The sequence below is a fragment of the Ursus maritimus genome, unplaced genomic scaffold, assembly GCF_017311325.1.
Source record: "Ursus maritimus isolate PB19 unplaced genomic scaffold, ASM1731132v1 scaffold_14, whole genome shotgun sequence".
NCBI classification, from domain to species: Eukaryota; Metazoa; Chordata; class Mammalia; order Carnivora; family Ursidae; genus Ursus; species Ursus maritimus.
Window position 1 is genome coordinate 50173031 of NW_024423786.1, and position 17321 is coordinate 50190351.

Genomic DNA, 17321 nt, shown 5'->3' on the forward strand with positions numbered 1-17321 from the left:
TGGGTGGCTCAGTTGGTTAAGCGTCTGTCTTCTGCTCAGGTCGTGGTCCCAGGGAGCCCCCGCTCCTCCCTCTCCCTCTGTCTGCCGCTCCCCCTGCTTGTGCTCTTTCTCTTTCTGTGTCAAATCAATAAATAAAATCTTATTAAAAAAAAAAAAAAAAAAGGAAAACTCTTCTCAGACTAGGAAGACCAGCCTTCATTTCTTCAGCTGCAAAACGAAAATGATAATTTCCTCCTCACAGCGCCTGGCGTATAGTAAGCTTTCAAAAAGAGATGTTTACTGTTATTAGTACATTTTTAATTTTTCTAAAAGGTAAATGGAACGCGCCTCTGCTCAGCCCCAGTACCAGTGCCCAGCAGCCCCCACAGCCGGCACCTCCACCTCCGTCCGCAGGGGGCGCTGTGGGCGCTGCTGCAGGGCTGCTCTAGGCGGCGGCACAGGAAGTCTCATCCTCCCCTCACTTCCGGCCTCTGGCCCGGGCTTGTGCTGCGTGGAGAAGGTTTGGAAATGCCGACTGGAGATTTTGAGTGAGTTGGGGGTCGCGGAGCGAACCCTGGGAAGCGGTTTGGGGGTTCTGGGGGGTATCACGGGGCCTGGGTGCGTCGGGACGGCGGGGGCCTGGCTTCGCTGACCCAGCCTTCCCCTCCGCAAACTTGTCTTTGCAGTTCGAAGCCCAGCTGGGCCGACCAGGTGGAGGAGGAGGGTGAGGACGGTGAGTATGCCGGGTCTTCCCAGGTCACCGCAGCCAGTTCTCCAGACCGGTCACTGCCGCCTGCTCCAACGTTGGCACCGCCGTCCAATCCCGCATCCGCCTTCACGGCCCTCTGCCCTGCGCCATCCTCCCTCCGGGCCAGCCTATCGCCAATTCCAGATACTCGCTGGCCAGTCCCTCCCCTCCCATGCCACCGCCCAAGTCCTCACAGCTGCTGCGGGGCGGAAGTTGTAACAGCCTGCCTCCTGCTTTTACACTGGCGCCGGATATCTTTATGGGCTGCTTTCATCTTTGCCATTGCTCGAGGTTACTACAGCTCCGCGTCCTGGCAGGGCTGTCCCAGGGCACTTCTTCGCCAGTCCTCACCCTTGGTACCGCCTTCCTCGGCCCATCCCCAAGGTCCCATCATTTTAGCTTGGGAGCTCCTGCTCCTCCAGCTCACCCCTCCTCCCCGCACTCCCTTTCCTAGACAAATGTGTCACCAGCGAGCTCCTCAAAGGGATTCCTCTGGCCACTGGGGACACCAGCCCAGAACCTGAGTTACTCCCGGGAGGTGAGTGACAACGTCTGCTCCATTCGGGGCTGCCTCTCCCCAGCGGCATTCCCTCCTGGTCTCCATTCCCCAGGGCTCAGTTCCCTCACCTCTTCTCTCTCCCAGCTCCACTACCGCCCCCCAAGGAGGTCATCAATGGAAACATAAAGACAGTGACAGAGTACAAGATAGATGAGGATGGCAAGAAGTTCAAGGTGAGGCGGGAGGAGGAGGTGGGTGCCCCTGGGCTTGGGGGCACTTGGGCGGGGAGGGGATGGTGTGTGGGTCGGGTTGGTTGGCCCCAGGAGCCTTGAGACACAGGAAGTCCCAGCCTGTCCCCTCCCTTCCACAGATTGTCCGCACCTTCAGAATTGAGACGCGGAAGGCCTCAAAAGCTGTCGCAAGGAGGAAGGTGAGACCCTTCTCCCCTTGTCTTGGGGACTCTCTCCCAGGGCTGATTCAGAGGAGTTAGGAATCCTTTTTTTCTGATACCTTTATTTTGAGAAGTGAGGTTTAACTCTTTGTCCCTATCATGTTGGAGCACAGCTGAGGTCAGGGGGCGTTGGTGCTCTACTGGGGGTACTGAAAAGTTCAGCGTGCAGAAATTGGGTGGGCTTAGATTCTTATTAACTCCTTTCCGTTTGTTTACCAGGAGGAACAGAGCCAAGCCCTCCCCTCAGGTGGTCATAGGAGCTCCCATTTAAGTGGGCTGTGTGCTTAGGAAGGAGTGATAGCCATAAATGCATTTGGCACAATTTTCTGTGCACTCCTCTGTGCTAGACTCCAGTGCCAAGTGCTTTGCAGGGAGTGTTCTCTCATCCGCTCCCCCTAGCTGTCCTGAGAGGTGAGGGGCATTTGTGGTTCCCATTTTATAGAGGTTGTTTTAGCTCAAGGCCCTCACAGTCTGGGTGACCCCTACACACCCCTGGGCATCACTTCCTTGTGGGAGCTGGCTCACCTACTGTCATGGGTCCCCCAGGAATGATTAGCTGTGGGGCTGTTTCCTCCTAGGCTTCGTTCTCTCTTCTGGAACTTGGGGCCGGGAGCCGTCCCCGCTTACTGAGCTGGCATGAATCTAAGAGCTGGCATGTGCTAGGAGTGGGACCCGCTAGGAACAGGAACTGTCATTGTCACCGCTATGGAGGGCATTTTGGGAGGGTGAAGAATGTGGTTCAAGGCTCGGGCACCCTGAAGGGGGCTACCGTAGGTCTGGGGTGCCAGTGGAGGGGGATCCCGCTTGCCCTTACCTGTCCCATCCCACTCTGAGCCCAGAACTGGAAGAAGTTTGGGAACTCAGAGTTTGACCCACCAGGGCCCAACGTGGCCACCACCACGGTCAGCGATGATGTGTCCATGACGTTCATCACTAGCAAAGAGGTGAGTGGGGTAACAGGGCAGGGCCGGTGGCCATGACGGTGGTGACTGGGGCATGGCAACCTCACGCTGAGCTTCTGCTCACTGCCCACCCAGGATCTGAACTGCCAGGAAGAGGAGGACCCGATGAACAAGCTCAAGGGCCAGAAGATCGTGTCCTGCCGCATCTGCAAGGGCGACCACTGGACTACCCGCTGCCCCTACAAGGACACGCTGGGCCCCATGCAGAAGGAGTTGGCAGAGCAGCTGGGCCTGTCCACGGGCGAGAAGGAGAAGCTGCCCGGAGGTGCCCGGGCCTGGGATGCGGTGGCAGGCCATGGCGGGGCGGGGGGGGGATTGTGTGCGCCTCCGGGAGAGACCTTGGTCTTCACCTGCTGTGACGGGCTGTCCATGTCGGGAAGTTGTCATCTCTCACGTTGGCACCAGCACTGCAAGGCTGTGGCTGTGGCCTGTTGGTGTGAGAGAGTGAGACTGGCCTGGTTGGTGCCATGACTGTGGTAATGCCACCCACCGTTCCGTGTCGGGCCCTGGCGTACCATTCCTTTGCACGCCTGTGTGTCTACGCTGCGTGCGTTTTAGACTCGCCAGCTGTGATTGTGCTGCAGACCCTGTGACCAGACTTGAGCGTGCCGCGTCTGTCTGCCATAGACGTGCCCTCAGCCCTGGAGGCTGGTGTGTGTGCACACGTGTGCACACTGCAGACTCGCACGTGACCGCAGTCCGTGTCCTTGTCCTTTGGTGTGATTTGTTGATAGTGGGTTGAGTCTGGACAGTTCTAACACCTGTGACTTGGTGCACAGCACGCCTGTCACCTGTCCCTGCCGTGTTCCTGTGTGTTGGGAAGCTGAGCGTTCTAGACCTCAGCCCTGTGTTGCCTTGGATTGCATCGACCCGTGGGTTCTTGCTCTCACTTCCTGGATGTGACCTTTATGTCGCTGCGGCCGGCGGGCCTTGGAACCACCAAATGCCTGTGGCTTCATAGGTGGTCCCTGGGCTGGCTCAGGGCCAGAGCTGCCAGCATCCTGGGGTGGATCTGTCCCTCCTCTGTGCCAGAGTGCGGCCTGACCCAGCTGCTTTGGTCCCCAGAGCTGGAGCCTGTGCAGGCCGCCCAGAACAAAACGGGCAAGTACGTGCCACCGAGCCTGCGGGACGGGGCCAGCCGCCGTGGGGAGTCCATGCAGCCCAACCGCAGAGGTGAGTGGCGGGTGGGCACCCCTTAGCCCATGATTGTCCTTCGTTCAGGACCTGGTTAGGGCTGTTCTCTACAAGTTGCTGCTCCTTGCCTGTCTAGCCGACGACAACGCCACTATCCGTGTCACCAACCTGTCAGAGGACACTCGTGAGACTGACCTGCAGGAGCTCTTCCGGCCCTTTGGCTCCATCTCGCGCATCTATTTGGCGAAGGACAAGACCACTGGCCAGTCCAAGGTGGGCTGGTGGCCATGGGGGTTGGGGACGGGGTCACCTGTCCTGATTGTGCCCTGAGGGCCTCTGACTCCACCCCCCTCCTCCAGGGCTTTGCCTTCATCAGCTTCCACCGGCGGGAGGATGCCGCCCGCGCAATTGCTGGGGTGTCCGGCTTTGGATACGACCACCTCATCCTCAATGTTGAGTGGGCCAAGTAAGACCTCTGCCACACCCTTGCATCCCCCCCCCTTTCACAGCCAACACTCGGGTTGACCTTGGGCCCCACATGGGTTTAATAGTCCCCCAGCCTGTTCTGAGGTACAGGTTATTTACTATCTTTTTCTTCTTGAGGAGGGGCCGACTGCTTATCTGGCTCTGTGTGCCCTGCCCCCCCCCCCATTGTCACAGAGGCCCCAGTTGTATGTGGCAGGGGGTCTCGGGATTCCCTTCAGGGCCTGGAGCCCTCACACTTGCTGTCCTCACCACCTGTCTCTCTCTCTCTTCAGGCCATCAACCAACTAAGCCAGTTGCCACCTTTGCTGCTGCTGTTCGGCCCCAGCCACAGGACCCCATGGCCATAGAAGGTAGCCCCCAAGAGCAGGGGCTCTCAGCAATAAAAAGGCTCCAGTTGTCACATGCTGTCTCGTTTATTCACATTATTCACAGATGTCGCTTGCTCTGTGGCTAGTGGGGCCAGCCCTCCCCGGGTCAGTGCTGTGGGCAGAAATTCAGCTGCTGTGGCCTGGGCACTCGCCGGTCCCCCAGTGGGTCTTTCTGTAAGGGAAGCAGCGGTGATTTGGGGCCTGTTGGCGGTTCAGGGCCCGTTGGTGGCCCAGGGCCAGGGGCCTCCTGGGCTCTCGGCCCCCATTTTGCTAGCCCCAGTGCCTTGTGGTGAGGAGGTAGCAGTTCAGAATGTCAGGTTGTGGCCTCGGGCCTAGGGCCCCAAGGTTTGGGGAGTAGCCATGACATTGAGGGGCAGGACTTGCCCAGAGCTCCCAGCATCCTCTGGAGTTCGGCTCCCCCTGCAGCCGAGGCAGCTCTGGTGGCAGCAGCCCAGGCTGGGGGCCACCGCCATGTAAAGCAGTGGGTGGACGCAGATGGCCACGGGCATGAGGCCGCGCATGGCCTGGTAGCTCACGTAAGTCCTCTGATCCAGGGCTGCCGTGGCCTCGTGCACGCTGGCAAAGGCCGGGCAGCGGGCCCTCCAGCGCTGCCGGGCGTACACGTTGAGCACCTGTGTGACATAGTAGGGCACGTAGGAACTGGCATAGAGGGCCAGGCCGCTGGCCACCAGCGCTGCCACACGCAGCTTCTCGGCCGCCGTCATGCCATGGCTGCGCAGCACGGCCCGCCCGAGGGCGCCGTAGGCCCCCAGGGTAAGCACCAGCGGCAGGCCGCAGCCCAGCACCGCCAGCACCAAGCTGTAGGCTCTGTAGGCCTCGAGCTGGTGGTCATCCGCGGTCCCCAGGCACTTGGTGCAGGCCTCGGGCCTGACCGAGGTACAGCCGCCTGCCTCCAGCGGCCTCTTCAGGTGGGAGAAGCGGAGCGTTGGTGCGGCCAGCAGGGCTGCCAGTGCCCAGCCAGCGGCGCTGACGGCCCAGGCGTGCTTGGGCCGCAGGCTGCTGCGGGTGAAGAAGGGGTGCACGGTGCCCAGGTAGCGGTTTAGGCTGATGCAGGTGAGGAAGACGACACTGCCCAGCAGGTTGCAGGTGAAGAGGAAGCGCTCCAGGCGGCAGGCGAGCTCCCCGTACTGCCAGTTCTTGGGCGGGTAGAAGTAGGCAGCCAGCGGGAGCAGCGTCAGGCCGTAGAGCAGGTCGCTGATGGCCAGCTGGGCCGAGAAGACCACGGCTGGGTGCCACGGGCGCTGCTCCCGTGTGCCAAAGCGGTAGAGGGCCAGGCCGTTGCTGGCCACGGCCACCAGGAACTCAGCCACCAGCAGGGGCCACAGAAAGTCTTCCTGGAAGCCACTGAGGATGCGATCAACGGCCGCTGAGAAGTTGGCTGGGCAGGACTTAGCACCTGTGGGCAGATGGGGTCACGGCGTGAGCGCTGTCCCTCCTCGTGGCTCTCGCTGCCTTCAGAGCACCTGCCGCGTGCCTGGTCACCTAAACCCTCTGGGGGCACTCTTTCTCAGTCCCTTCCATTACCAGGAGCCGGCACCAGCCACACTTTTCACAGAGGAAATCCAGCCCAGAAAGGTCAGAAGCCTGCAGTCTTCATGTGATAGTGACTAAGCTTGCTCGGCGTCCTGAACCCTCAAGAAGGGTGGGTCACTGCCTTCGCAGGACACATGTAAGCCAGCAGTGATAACCCGGAACCACCAGTCCTGGGCGGGGGGCAACCCCCAATGGCCCTCCTCCAAGACTTGGATCAGCAAGTCTCACTGCCACCACCTTCAGAATCGGGCACAGCCTCCCAGTTCCGGACCTCATCCCTACCTGTTCTCACTGCCTCCCCAGGGTGCCTAGGGACACCTGAGTCAGGTCGCATTCCTCTACTCCATGACCTTGTGGCTCCCTCCTCACTGGCAGGAAAAGGCCGTGCTTGCTTCTCCCACTGAGGCGCCCCAGGAGCGAACGCTCCCTCTCATCTCAGGCTCTCGGTGACTCACTCCCTACGGTCCTTCCCACTCGGGCTTTCTGGCTCTTCCTTAAGGCACATTCCACCTCAGGGCCTTTGCAAGGATTCTCTCTGCCTAAATCACCAGCCCCCACTCACCTCCTGGTCTCTAGCCCCGAGAGGCCCGTTCTGATCCCTCTAACATTGCGAGGGCACCCGGTCCCCAATTTCTGCAAAGGCCATACTTCCATCTGACCGCTGTCAAGGAAACCCCACCCCCAGGACATCTGGGGGCAGGGAGTGCCCCGCCACTGGCTTCCCAGTGTCCAGAACAAGGCCAGGGACTAGGAGTGTGGGGGACAGCAGGGATCGGCCCGGATTCCCTTCCACGTACCAACTCCGCCTCAACTGCGGGGAAACAGCCTGTTCCCGGTCTGTCAGGCAGGTCTGTCCGGCAGGCTCCGTGCCACTGGCTCCGCGCGAGATGCAGCACCCCTCCCCCACCCCAGACTGCCTGCCCCGCCACACTTCTGCCTCCCCATCCCATCTCTGCTCTGGGAGGAAGTCCCTGTCCAGGCGTGATTAACTCCCTCCCCTCCACCTCCTGCACGCCAGCCCCCCTCTCCCCAGTCCTGGGCGGGGTGAGCTGCATGTGCTAGGCCCCGGGACCTCCGCCTGGCTCAACGGCCCCGGCAGCGTCTGCTCCTCACCTGAGGTGGCGGCAGCCATGGCCCGCGTGCCCGACCTCTGGGTCCACTGCCCACACCGTGCTAGTCCCCAGTGCGAGTTAACCAGAGCCCTGGCTGGCTCCTCCTTTCCCCACAGCTCCACCCTCCTCCCCTCAGTGCCAGCAGCTCCACCCACAGCCAGGACCAGCTCGGCTTCCACCACCCCCTGGTTTCCTTCCTCTTCACACGCTGCGCTCCAGAGCGGGCCAGTTACAGGCTTGGAAGTAACCCTGGGGGGTGCTGTGGGGTGGCCCAGGGCCAAATCTGCCCATCAGCTTCACCTGTGAAAGAGGCCCCGCACTCCCACCGCTCAGCATGGGGGAAATGAGCACAGGCTGGGGGCAGAACCCTGTCCAGTTCCTGGAGACTCCTGGCCCCGAGCCTCTCTGGGCTTCACACACACAACTCCACATCGCCCCATTCCAAATGCAGACTCAGATTTATGGGAAATCAGGCATTTACCACAGTGGGAGGTTGGGGAAACAACTCCTTTATGAAAGGAAACCCAGGCCTGCACCTGGAGGTCCAGGCGGAAGCCCAAGGCAGAGTCTTGTGGGCCCCAATTTGGGGCATTCCAACCGATGCTCTAGCTTGGCCTCACCCTGCTTTCTTAGGTGGCCGTGCTTGGCCTCGCCTGCGGTCCCAGGCAGCTCCTCTGCGGCCCAGCTTGGCCTGGCCCCGCTGGGGCCTGCCCTTGGCCTTTGGAGGCCTATAGTCCGTGCCTGGCCTCCGTTCCTTTCCTCGCTGCTTCTTGCCTGGGGGCCCAGCAGGCCGTCTTCGTTTGGCTGCCTTCGGGAACATGTCTGTGGGGAGAGACGGCGTCAAGGCCACCAGGGCACGGGGACAAGCCCAAGGTTCCCAGCTGCACCAACCCCTGCCACATACCCTCATCGGGCTCCTCTCCCACCGCCTGGCGGAAATACTCGGCTTCGTCCTCCTCTTCCTCCTGCTGGCCAGCCCCCTCTGTCTCTGGGGTGACACCGGGATCCTCAGCATCGCTATCCCCATCGGCCCCTGCCCGTGCCCGCTTCATGCCTGCCAGGCTCTTCTTCCTGGAAAGGGGTGGCAGTGAGGGTGGCAGCCTGCACCCGGGACCCTGCCTCGCCAGCACAGCCCACTGCCACACACTTGTGTGCCTCCCGCTGCTCCCGCTTGCGCTGGATGTTCTGGGCCTGCTGGTCCTGCCTCTGGGCCTTGAGCCGCAGCTTCTCCTCCTTGGCTGCCAGGATGGCCTGCAGCTCCTCCTCTGTCTTGTGCACTGAGGAGGAAGAGACAGGTCACCACGATCCAAGTGTGTCTGGTGTGACCCCCCTCTGCGGGCCTCAGACTTCCAGCGCGTGGTTCGCAGCCCCGTTCTCACCGAAACTGTGGAACAGCACGTTCCCCTCCCCCACGCCTTCCTGGATTTTGATGAGCTGCAGCGTCATCCGAGGCCCAATCTGCAGAGACGAGGGCAAGTGTCAGCTCTTCCTCAGGGCTGGGGGCTGCCAGAAGTCACCTCCACCGCCGGGGCCTGCCCCGGGGCTGGGCCTCACCTCAGTGAGCCGCACGGCGCTCTGCTGGGCCCGCATGTTGCCGCGCCCCGCCACAGCCTGGGGCAGCTCTGTAATGTTGTGCTCGCCGTCGGGCTCGGCCTCGCTCTCCGACAGCCCGGCGCCCCTGTGCAGAGGACACAGCAAGGTCAGCAGGGGATCGCAGGCTCCTGAAACAGCTCCGGGGTCCCGAGACTGCAGTGATCTCCCACCCAGTGCCCCCCTCACGTGGCCAACAGCTCGCTGATGTCCTGCAGACGGCTCATGTTGGGAAACTTCTCCTGTAGAAGCTTCTTCATCCCACGACTTGCGCCCACAGGAACGACTTTGATGCTACTGCCGAAGCCAGGGAGTGCAGAGGGATTAGGAGTCATGAGACTAGAGACCAGCTCTACCCGCCTACCCTTTGCACAGTGCGTCAGAGCGTTTACTTTGAGACTGAGCAATCACAGAGCCTCAGCCGGAGTGCTGTCATCAGCCGCACCGGAAAGCCCCCCGCTCCACTGGCCCCGTACTCACTAATGACGGAAATCGAGCTCCTGCGAGTCGGGATTGTAATTGATGAGAAGGCAGCGCTTGATGGCGTTTAGGTTCACCTGGAAGGGACAGGCGGGGGCACCGAACCACGTGAACCACACGCAGGCTTCCCCGTGTGCCAGAAACCCACCAAGGCCAGGCCATGGCCATACTCCAGAAACCTCCCAGCAAGGGGGTGTGGGATGCTGCTAGCGCTGTGGGGACTGATGGACTGGCTGGGGCACTGGCTTGAAATCCTGGTTCGGAGGCCCACTTAAGCTATCCACACCAGACTCCCTGATGATCGGCATCTAACAGCCTAATTTGAGACCTGGTGCCAGGAATTAGGAACTGGGGCTCTGGAACCAGACCAGTTAAAAAGTTTAAAAAATCCAGTCCTGGGGCACCTGGGTGGCTCAGTCGGGTTAAGCATCTGCCTCCCGCTCAGGTCATGACCCCAGGCTTCCTGCTCAGTGGGGAGTCTGCTTCTCCCTCTCTCTCTGCCCCTCCCCCCCGCTCCTAGTCTATTAAATTAAAAAAAAAACTTAAAAAAAAAAAGGCATTTCATGCTTAAAAAGAAAAAAAAAATCCAGTTCTACCCCCTGTATCTAACCTCAGACTAGACTTCACCTATAAGCCTGTTTCTCTATCTGTAAAATGGAGTCACAACACCACGCTGCTTAGACCAACAGTCAATGCACACTCCAGAAATAAAGGACCATCAGCATTATTTTCCATCTGAGTAAGGCAGCTCGTAAGGGAGCCTCTGACCCAGTGTCATGGAACATATGAATGAGACCGGCCCTCAGGAACTGGAGCTCTCAGCCTCAGTGCTGGGAGGTGAAGACTGAGCAAACAACCTGAGGGCCTATGTGTGGGACCTACTGGACCATCTGCCCCAGCCCCCCTCATCTGCCACCACCCCAGGCTCAGCTCACCTTGTGCACATTGATGGAGGGGAACAGGTTCTGGAACATGGTGGCCATGAGCTTCACGTGCATGCCATGGGGGCCAAAACTGTTGAGCACCAGGAGGGGTGGGTGGGCAAACTGCTGCTCGTGCATGCGGTGGCGGCGCAATGAGGAGATGACGTCACGCACTAATGTGTACTGCAGGACACGTGAGGACACGTGGTTGGCACTGTCCCAAACCCATCCTCTACCCAACACAGCCCTCCTACCACCTCCGATCCTTACCTTGTTGATTCGAAAGGTCAAGGTGGGGCCTCCTGGGAGGCGCATCAGCTTCTACAGAAAAAAAGGACGGGTGAGAGTCAAGGCGTCCAGCTAGGGAGCAGGGAGTGGGAACCTCTGCTTCATCTCTTCAGAGCGTTTACTTTGAAGCCAGAATCATGGCAACTCAGAGGCATATGGGTTCATCATGAGAGTTGGGGGAGGAACAGGGCAGGGTGAAGATGAGGGCTGTGGGTATTAACTCACAAAGTAGATGTTGGTCTCCGTTTTACTCAAGATCAAGAAGTGTGTGACCCCAAGGGGGCCAGCCACTGCCACACAATCCTTCAGAGTGTTTTTCTTTCGTATCTGAGAATTGCAAAAACAAAATGGGGGGATCATAAATATCTCTTCTTGAGCAAAGACTATAAGCTGAAGCTGTTATGCCTTTTCTTGCACTTAATTTTTCGAGAAAGAGAAGAGAGGGGAGTGGAATGAGCCCGCCCTCTAAAACTGATCAGACTTGAATTTGTCCCTTGTTTACCGTGCATCACCCAATCTGCAGGTGAACCAACTGGGCCCTGCAAGGTTAATTACCTTCCTCCAGGCCTTTGAGCAAGTTTCCACCCTAACTTTGCTAACTTGAATCCCTTAACCACCAGACTCAGGCATCCAGCCACGACCCCCGCTGAGTGCGTTCATCTGCGCGCCCTCGCTTCTACCCCACAAATCCCTGAGCGGCAGGGACGATGCTCCCCATAAAGGTCCCTTCCTTTAGCCGAGACTGAAGCCACCTCCGCAACCGCGAAGACGGGGCCCATAGCTGATGGAGGTGGGCTGGGTGGTGCAGACCTGCAGGCGGGTGGCGGTCAGGGGCTCCATGACCCGACGCAGGTCCAGGCTGAGCTGCCGGACTCCGCGACCCGCGCGACCCCGCGCGAACACGAACGAGTGCGGCTGCGCGGCATAGGCCTCGAGGTTGCGGAGCTGAGCCTGGGCGCGCGCACGCTTCTGGTGCCGGGACTGCGAGGGCGAAAGACGAGCGGTCAACGCCACGGCCGCCGGGGGGACCCCCCCCCAGCCCCGTCCGCCCCCCCGATCCCCCGACCCCCCGGCCGCCGTGCCTCACCCTCCCCGACTGCCCCATGCCGCCGACTCCTCCAGCAGGACCCCTCTGCCTTGTGCTTCCGGCGTTGCGCCGCTTACTTCCGGCGCCGGCGAGGTGATCACGTGAGGCGGCACGCGCGGTGACGTCACCAGATGGGCATGCGCACCAGGTGGCGGCGGGCCGGAATCCACGGAGGGGTCGCTATGGAAACACCTGGTGCTTGTTTCTACGGAAACCAGGCAAGACCAGAGTCTCAGGGAAGAGAAATGAACCGTGGGTTCGAATCCTACCTTGGCCCATTTGCGCCAGCTGGGCGAATTTGAGAGCCACTTTATCCATTCCAAAGTTCCCTCCCACAAGTATCCTAAAGGGAGGATGGTAATCATGTCTCCTCTGAGCCGCGAATTTAAAAAGAGGTTGTATGCACAATGCGTGGCACAGCAGCACCAGGCCCTTGGGGAACAACCAGAGAAATGGGTAGAGCATGGCAGTTAGGCATGTGGGCCCCCAGCTTCTGAGGGCCAGCTGTCTTCCCCGGAGGCCCTGTCTGCAGCTGACAGATGGAAACTCCACATCACCTTCTGGAAACTTAGGGCAAGGCGGGCGCTTTGTGAATAACTCACCTCCTCCCTGTTTCCGCTCAAAGCCCCAGTCTTGGCCTCAGGCCTCTGGCTTCTTCCCCAGAACCTTGGGGTGGGGGAAAGGGACACCCCCAACGTCTCTCCTTGTGCCATTGGTTTCCTTCCCCCATATGCTTCCCCTCCCTCAGCTGTCTCCCCTCCCCCATTTGCTTCCCTGTCCTGATTCTCCTCCCCAATTCTTTCCTCTCTTCCCCCCTCTGTCTTTCCCTCCCCATTCCTGTCTTCTTCCTATCTCTGTCTCCCTCTGCCCCAACTTTGTCTCTGCCATCAATTGTCTCTCATCGCCTTCAAGTTTTGATCTCTCCTGTCTCTGTTTCTATCCCCATTTCTCTCTTCTCATCCCTCTTCCTGACTCCCCCTGTCTCTGTCCATCTCCCCCATGACTCTCCCCTCCTCTGTCTCTTGGACTCTCTCTCCCTTCTGTCAGTCCCTCTCTATGACTTATGAGGTTTCTTCTATGCTGCCAGTGGAGGAAGCTGGAGGGGGCTGCGGGTGGGGGGCCAAGGGGCCCAGTGTTGGGGGGGCCCAGCCCAGGCCTGGAGCCCAGCCTGGCAGCCTCTCTCAGATCTGGGACGACCATTTCCTCTTTCAGCCTGGGAGTCCACTCGGGTTACGAGTTCAGGACGGTAGGAACTGGGCGAAGGAGACTGCTCCCTGAGAGTGTGTCTGCAGGTCGGTGAGGTCTTTGTGCAGGTGGGAGACCCTAGTCCGGGCTCTGGGGGGCTTGTGTGAGTCTCTTTGTTTCTCTGAGAAATGACTGCATGGTTACTTCCGCCTGTTTTTGTCCCTGCATGATTTGGCCTGAGGATGTGACGCTGTGTGTGGGAGACAAATGGGAACCTGTGCTCCGTGGTGGGCGGGTGGGCGGGTGCCAGGGGTTCACCTACTTAGCACCTCTGTGTGTGCCGGTGTGTATGTGTCTGACACACAGAACAGATGTACTTCACCCACAGGGTATTTTCCTGGAAGTCGTGCCGTGTGTGTGTGCAGCCATATTTTGAACACACAGTTGCTGCCGGAAGCTCTGCTGTGTTTCCAGTTGTGTCTTTCTATGTGCCCATGCCAGGCAAATCCGCATGCACACACGCACACACACACGCACACACACACGCACACACACATTCCATCTGGCTATCTTTGCGGCTCTGTGCAGCGGTTTGCATGTCTCATTGGCTATCCGCGTGCGTCTTTGTGTCCACACTGTTATGGGCGCCTGGGTGTGTGTGAGGGTTATGGTTATACGTGTGTGAATGCCGGAGCCGAGTTACCTGGGCTGAGTCCCATCATTGTCCAGCCGTGTGACTGCGGACAAGTCCCTCACCCTCTCTCAGGCTCAGTTTTCCCTGCTGTGAAATGCAGCTGCATACAGAAGAAACCAGCTCAGGTTTCGAAGACTAACTGAGATCAAAGGTGTGGAGTGGAGAGTCATGCCTGATGCAGCAGGTGCTGCTGATGTCTGCTGTCAACGTCTTTCCCTGTGGTGTGTGTGTGTCTTTTGAGGCTGGAATTCCTCTGGCCTCCTGGGGCCTGCAGCCTCCCACGCTCTGTGCTCTGCTGTGGGGGGAACGTCCGGAACGCTGACCTGTGTTATCAGGCTCTGCTGGCCTGGGCAGGGGGATCTGGCAATTCTGCCTCTGTTCTCATGCGGGAAATGCTAAATATTTACAGTTGGAGCTCCTGGACTCAGCACCACAGTTCTAATCCCAGGCTCTGGGGGGACAGGGGTGGTTACCAAGCCTCCTCCTCCCTGCTCTCCCACCAGCCTCTCCCCATCCTCACTTAGAGGCTCCTGCTGGACCCCCGGCTCCTCCTGGGACTTCTTGTGTCTGCTTCGAGCCTTGCCAGACTCAGGGTCTTGTTCCTGAGAGGTGAGAGGGCAGGAGGGCAGGAGGGTAGGAGGGCAGGTGGAGGCTGATTTTTGGCTGTTTGGAGACCCGGGCTTCCCCAGGCCTCCTTCTTACCCCAGGTTGAAATCTTGGAAGGCGGGAGATGTCGCACACACACAGTCTAGATCCAGGGTGTGTGGTCCATCCCTTTGTGGGGAGCCTGGTGTCTTCCAGGACGCGGCAAGGAGAGCTCCTGCTTGCTGTGCAAGTATGAGAGTGAACATGCCTTTCTCCAGCTCAGAAGCCTCTGGTTCCACCTCAGAGTAAAAGCCCAGGTCCTGTTGAGGCCCATGAAGCCCTGCCCATTTTGCCCCGTTCCCTCCCTGCCCTCACCTCCTCCCGCTCTCCCCCTTGCTCACTCTGTTCCTGTTTTACAGGCCTCCCTGGTATTCCCTGGGCACATCAAGCAAGATCTTAGCTCAGGGCCTTCACACTTGCTGTTCCCTCTGCCTGGAATGCTCTTACCCTTCTCTCTTTCTTCAGGTCTTTGCTCAAGTGTCATCTTAGTGAGTCCTGACCCCTCTGTTTAAAATGGCCCCTCATCCCGGGACTCCCACCCCCTTCCTTACTTGAATGTTCTCCTAAACACTTAACCACCCTCTGACCTACCCACCATCTGCTTCCCCACCGGGATGTTGACTCTGTGAGGGCAGGGATTTTTTTTTGTCTGTGTTGATCATGGCTGTGTCCCCATTACCTGGAACAGCTCTCGGCACACAACAGTCACTAAAGGAGTGCTTGCTGAATGTGTGAACAAGGCAATGTGCGTGACAATGAAGACCCCAGGGCATGAACCTGTGTGGCCACCAGGATGTCTGGCTTTGGACATCGTGGAACTTGGGCCGTATGGAGGTGATGTGTGGACATGTGAGACATGTCCTGAGTGCGGGCAAGTGTATGTGAGAGGCATGTATGTCCTTGTCTGAGAGGCTGCAGGTGGGCAAACCCCAAGACTAAAGGCAATGGGGGCCAGGGTAGGTGGCCTCAGTACATGTCTTCAAGTGAAGATACTTGTAGGAGCTCACCTATGTAAGCCGGGGAAACACTCGGGAGGGGCCGACCTGGGGAATGTGGGTGTTGAGGGCCGTGTGGGTGGCACCAGGCACTGAACAAAACCCAGACTCAGCCTCTGAGAGCTGATGTTTCGGTGGAGGAATTCAAATAATAAACAATGGCAAACAAATGAGGCAATTTCGGAGAGTGACATATGCTAAAATGAAAAAGTTGGACTGTGATAGGGAGTGCCCAGGAGGAGCAAGGCTAAATGGGGTTGGGAGGGAGGGCTTCTGAATAAGGAGAGAGAGAGGGAGCCATGTTAAAATTCTGGGAAGACGGGGAGCCTGGGTGGCTCAGTCTGTTAAGCATCTGCCTTCGGCTCTGGTCATGATCCCAGAGTCCTGGATTCGAGCCCTGCGTTGGGCTCCCTGCTCAGGGGGGAGTCTGCTTCTCTCTCTCCCTCTGTCTGCCATTCTGCCTACTTGTGACTCCTCTCTTTCTCTCCCTCTGTGTCAAATAAATAAAATCTTAAAAAAAAAATTCTGGGAAGAATGTTCTAGGGTGAGGAGACAGCAAGGGCAAAGGCCCTGAGGCAGGACTGTCCCTGGTGTGTTTAAGGACTCGCAAGGAGGTCAGTGTGCCTGGAACAGTGACGTGAAGGGTGAGTGGGAGGGAGAAGAAGGCAAGGAGGGGACGGGAAGAGGATGCAGGGCCTTGTGGAGCATAGGAAGACTTGGGCTTTTGCTCTGAGTGAGTTGGGGGCCATGAAGGGTTCTAGGAAAGGGAGAGACACGGCTGACTCTGGCAGCTGTGGGAGAAACAGACCAGAGGTTGACGATGAACAACTGGAGCCCTGGGGGGCAGCTGCTTTAAGGAAATCCAGATGGTGTCTTGAGCTGGAATCACGTTGGGGGGTGATGATTGTGGGGGATGTGGAGGAATTCGGGGTCTAAACAGAAGAGCTGACAGGCCTGGCTGATAGGTTGAATCTGCTATGAAAAGAGAGGAGACAGGGATGATTCTGGGGTTTTGACTGAGGATGTGGGAGATGGGGTGTCTGCTGCTAGACTGAGTTGGTGAGACTTACCTCTCACCCCACCTCACCTCTTCCCACCCATTCTCCCTCTGCTTCTGCTCCAGCCTCCCAGAAGTTCCTTTAATACATCAGGAACCATCCAGCCTCAGGGCCTTTGCATTTGGTGTTCCCCTGGCAGGGATGCTCTTCACCCTCAGACATCCGCATTACTTCCTCCCTCACCTCCTTCAGGTGTTTGTGCAAATGTCACCTCCTCCAGGAGGTCTTCCTTCCTTTCAAATTGCCAGGGCCCAGATCCCCACATCCCTCCGCTGTTTTACTGCTATCTTAGCACCGTCTAATACACTGTCTTAATTCCTATAGTTTATTTATTTTGTTCCTTGCCCATCAGGGCAGGAATTTTTGTGTTTTGTTCCCTACTGTATTCCTAGAAGTGAGGCTGGCACACAGCAAGCACTCAGTGTGCACTTGTTGAATGAATGCACGACATGCTGTCCCGCAGGGCACCTGAAACTCAATGGAGAGGCCAGGGTGGGATCCCATTAGGGCATTTCCAGCCTGTGGGCGGGGGAGCGGAGGGGCTGGGGTGGGGGGAGAGCGAGCCTGTGTGGACCTGGAGCAACGCAGGTTTGGCCCAGCCTGAGAGCTGGGGACCCAGGCTAGGCTCCCGGCTCTCGCCTCCTTCGCGTTCGTCTTCTGCCTGCAGGTCTGCCATGTCGGCGCCTCCGCTGCGCACGCTGCAGCTGCTGCTCCTGCTGGGTGCGACGTGGGCGCGGGCGGGGGCCCCGCGCTGCACCTACACCTTCGTGCTGCCGCAGCAGAAGTTCACGGGCGCCGTGTGCTGGAGCGGGCCGTCAGCCGCACGCCCGGCCGCGGAGGCTGTGAACGCCAGCGAGGTGGCGGCGCTGCGCATGCGCGTGGGCCGCCACGAGGAGCTGCTGCGCGAACTTCAGCGGCTGGCAGCGGCCGACGGCGCCGTGGCGGGAGAGGTGCGCGCGCTGCGCAAAGAGAGCCGCGGCTTGAGCGCGCGCCTGGGCCAGTTGCGCGCGCAGCTGCAGCACGAGGCGGTGCCAGGCCCGGGGGCGGTGCCAGGCCCGGGGGCGGTGCCAGGCCCGGGGGCGG

General features: G+C 59.2%; 3 protein-coding genes and 2 non-coding genes across 7 annotated transcripts in view; 2 read left to right on the top strand and 3 right to left on the bottom strand.

Moving 5' to 3' along the window:
- Positions 1-414: 414 nt before the first annotated feature.
- EIF3G (eukaryotic translation initiation factor 3 subunit G) lies at positions 415-4659 on the top strand. Its single transcript, XM_008708095.2, has 11 exons — positions 415-527; positions 666-712; positions 1182-1265; positions 1371-1459; positions 1597-1656; positions 2517-2621; positions 2715-2904; positions 3705-3812; positions 3910-4046; positions 4133-4239; positions 4532-4659. The coding sequence occupies exons 1-11, from the start codon at positions 508-510 to the stop codon at positions 4545-4547; spliced, it is 963 nt and encodes a 320-aa protein (XP_008706317.1). The 5' UTR covers positions 415-507; the 3' UTR covers positions 4548-4659.
- LOC103678734 (suppressor of SWI4 1 homolog) lies at positions 4660-11757 on the bottom strand. 3 transcript variants are annotated; one of them, XM_040629373.1, is made up of 13 exons: positions 11662-11757; positions 11385-11555; positions 10800-10901; positions 10557-10607; positions 10299-10469; positions 9364-9440; positions 9073-9180; positions 8848-8971; positions 8673-8751; positions 8441-8570; positions 8198-8364; positions 8035-8115; positions 4660-6044 (listed from the first exon to the last, which is right to left on the bottom strand). In XM_040629373.1, the coding sequence occupies exons 1-13, from the start codon at positions 11677-11679 to the stop codon at positions 4960-4962; spliced, it is 2364 nt and encodes a 787-aa protein (XP_040485307.1). In that variant the 5' UTR covers positions 11680-11757; the 3' UTR covers positions 4660-4959. The 3 variants fall into 3 exon arrangements, with proteins under 3 accessions (XP_040485307.1, XP_040485306.1, XP_040485305.1); XM_040629371.1 differs by having other exon boundaries at positions 5901-6044; positions 7914-8115; XM_040629372.1 differs by lacking the exons at positions 8035-8115; positions 8198-8364; positions 8441-8570; ... (7 more) ...; positions 11385-11555; positions 11662-11757 and adding an exon at positions 7295-7445.
- LOC121102636 lies at positions 9253-9332 on the bottom strand. Its single transcript, XR_005834757.1, has one exon. It is a non-coding gene; the product is annotated as a small nucleolar RNA U105B (small nucleolar RNA).
- On the bottom strand, positions 10668-10754 carry LOC121102632. Its single transcript, XR_005834754.1, has one exon. It is a non-coding gene; the product is annotated as a small nucleolar RNA SNORD105 (small nucleolar RNA).
- A 5139-nt stretch (positions 11758-16896) lies between the features above and the next one.
- ANGPTL6 (angiopoietin like 6) overlaps positions 16897-17321 on the top strand; it is a 3654-nt gene continuing 3229 nt past the window's right edge. Inside the window, exon 1 of the mRNA XM_040629376.1 lies at positions 16897-17273. Within this exon, the coding sequence (XP_040485310.1) occupies positions 16913-17273 (361 nt within the window). The 5' untranslated portion in view covers positions 16897-16912. The remainder of the gene's footprint in view (positions 17274-17321) is intronic.

Coding starts and splice junctions, on each gene's coding strand:
- EIF3G (XM_008708095.2), top strand. CDS start 508: ATGCCGACTGGAGATTTTGA. Junction 528..665: donor ATGCCGACTGGAGATTTTGA/GTGAGTTGGGGG, acceptor TTGTCTTTGCAG/TTCGAAGCCCAGCTGGGCCG. Junction 1,266..1,370: donor ACCTGAGTTACTCCCGGGAG/GTGAGTGACAAC, acceptor TCTCTCTCCCAG/CTCCACTACCGCCCCCCAAG.
- LOC103678734 (XM_040629373.1), bottom strand. Junction 10,470..10,556: donor TGACCTTTCGAATCAACAAG/GTAAGGATCGGA, acceptor CGTGTCCTGCAG/TACACATTAGTGCGTGACGT. Junction 9,441..10,298: donor CCTCCATCAATGTGCACAAG/GTGAGCTGAGCC, acceptor TGTCCCTTCCAG/GTGAACCTAAACGCCATCAA.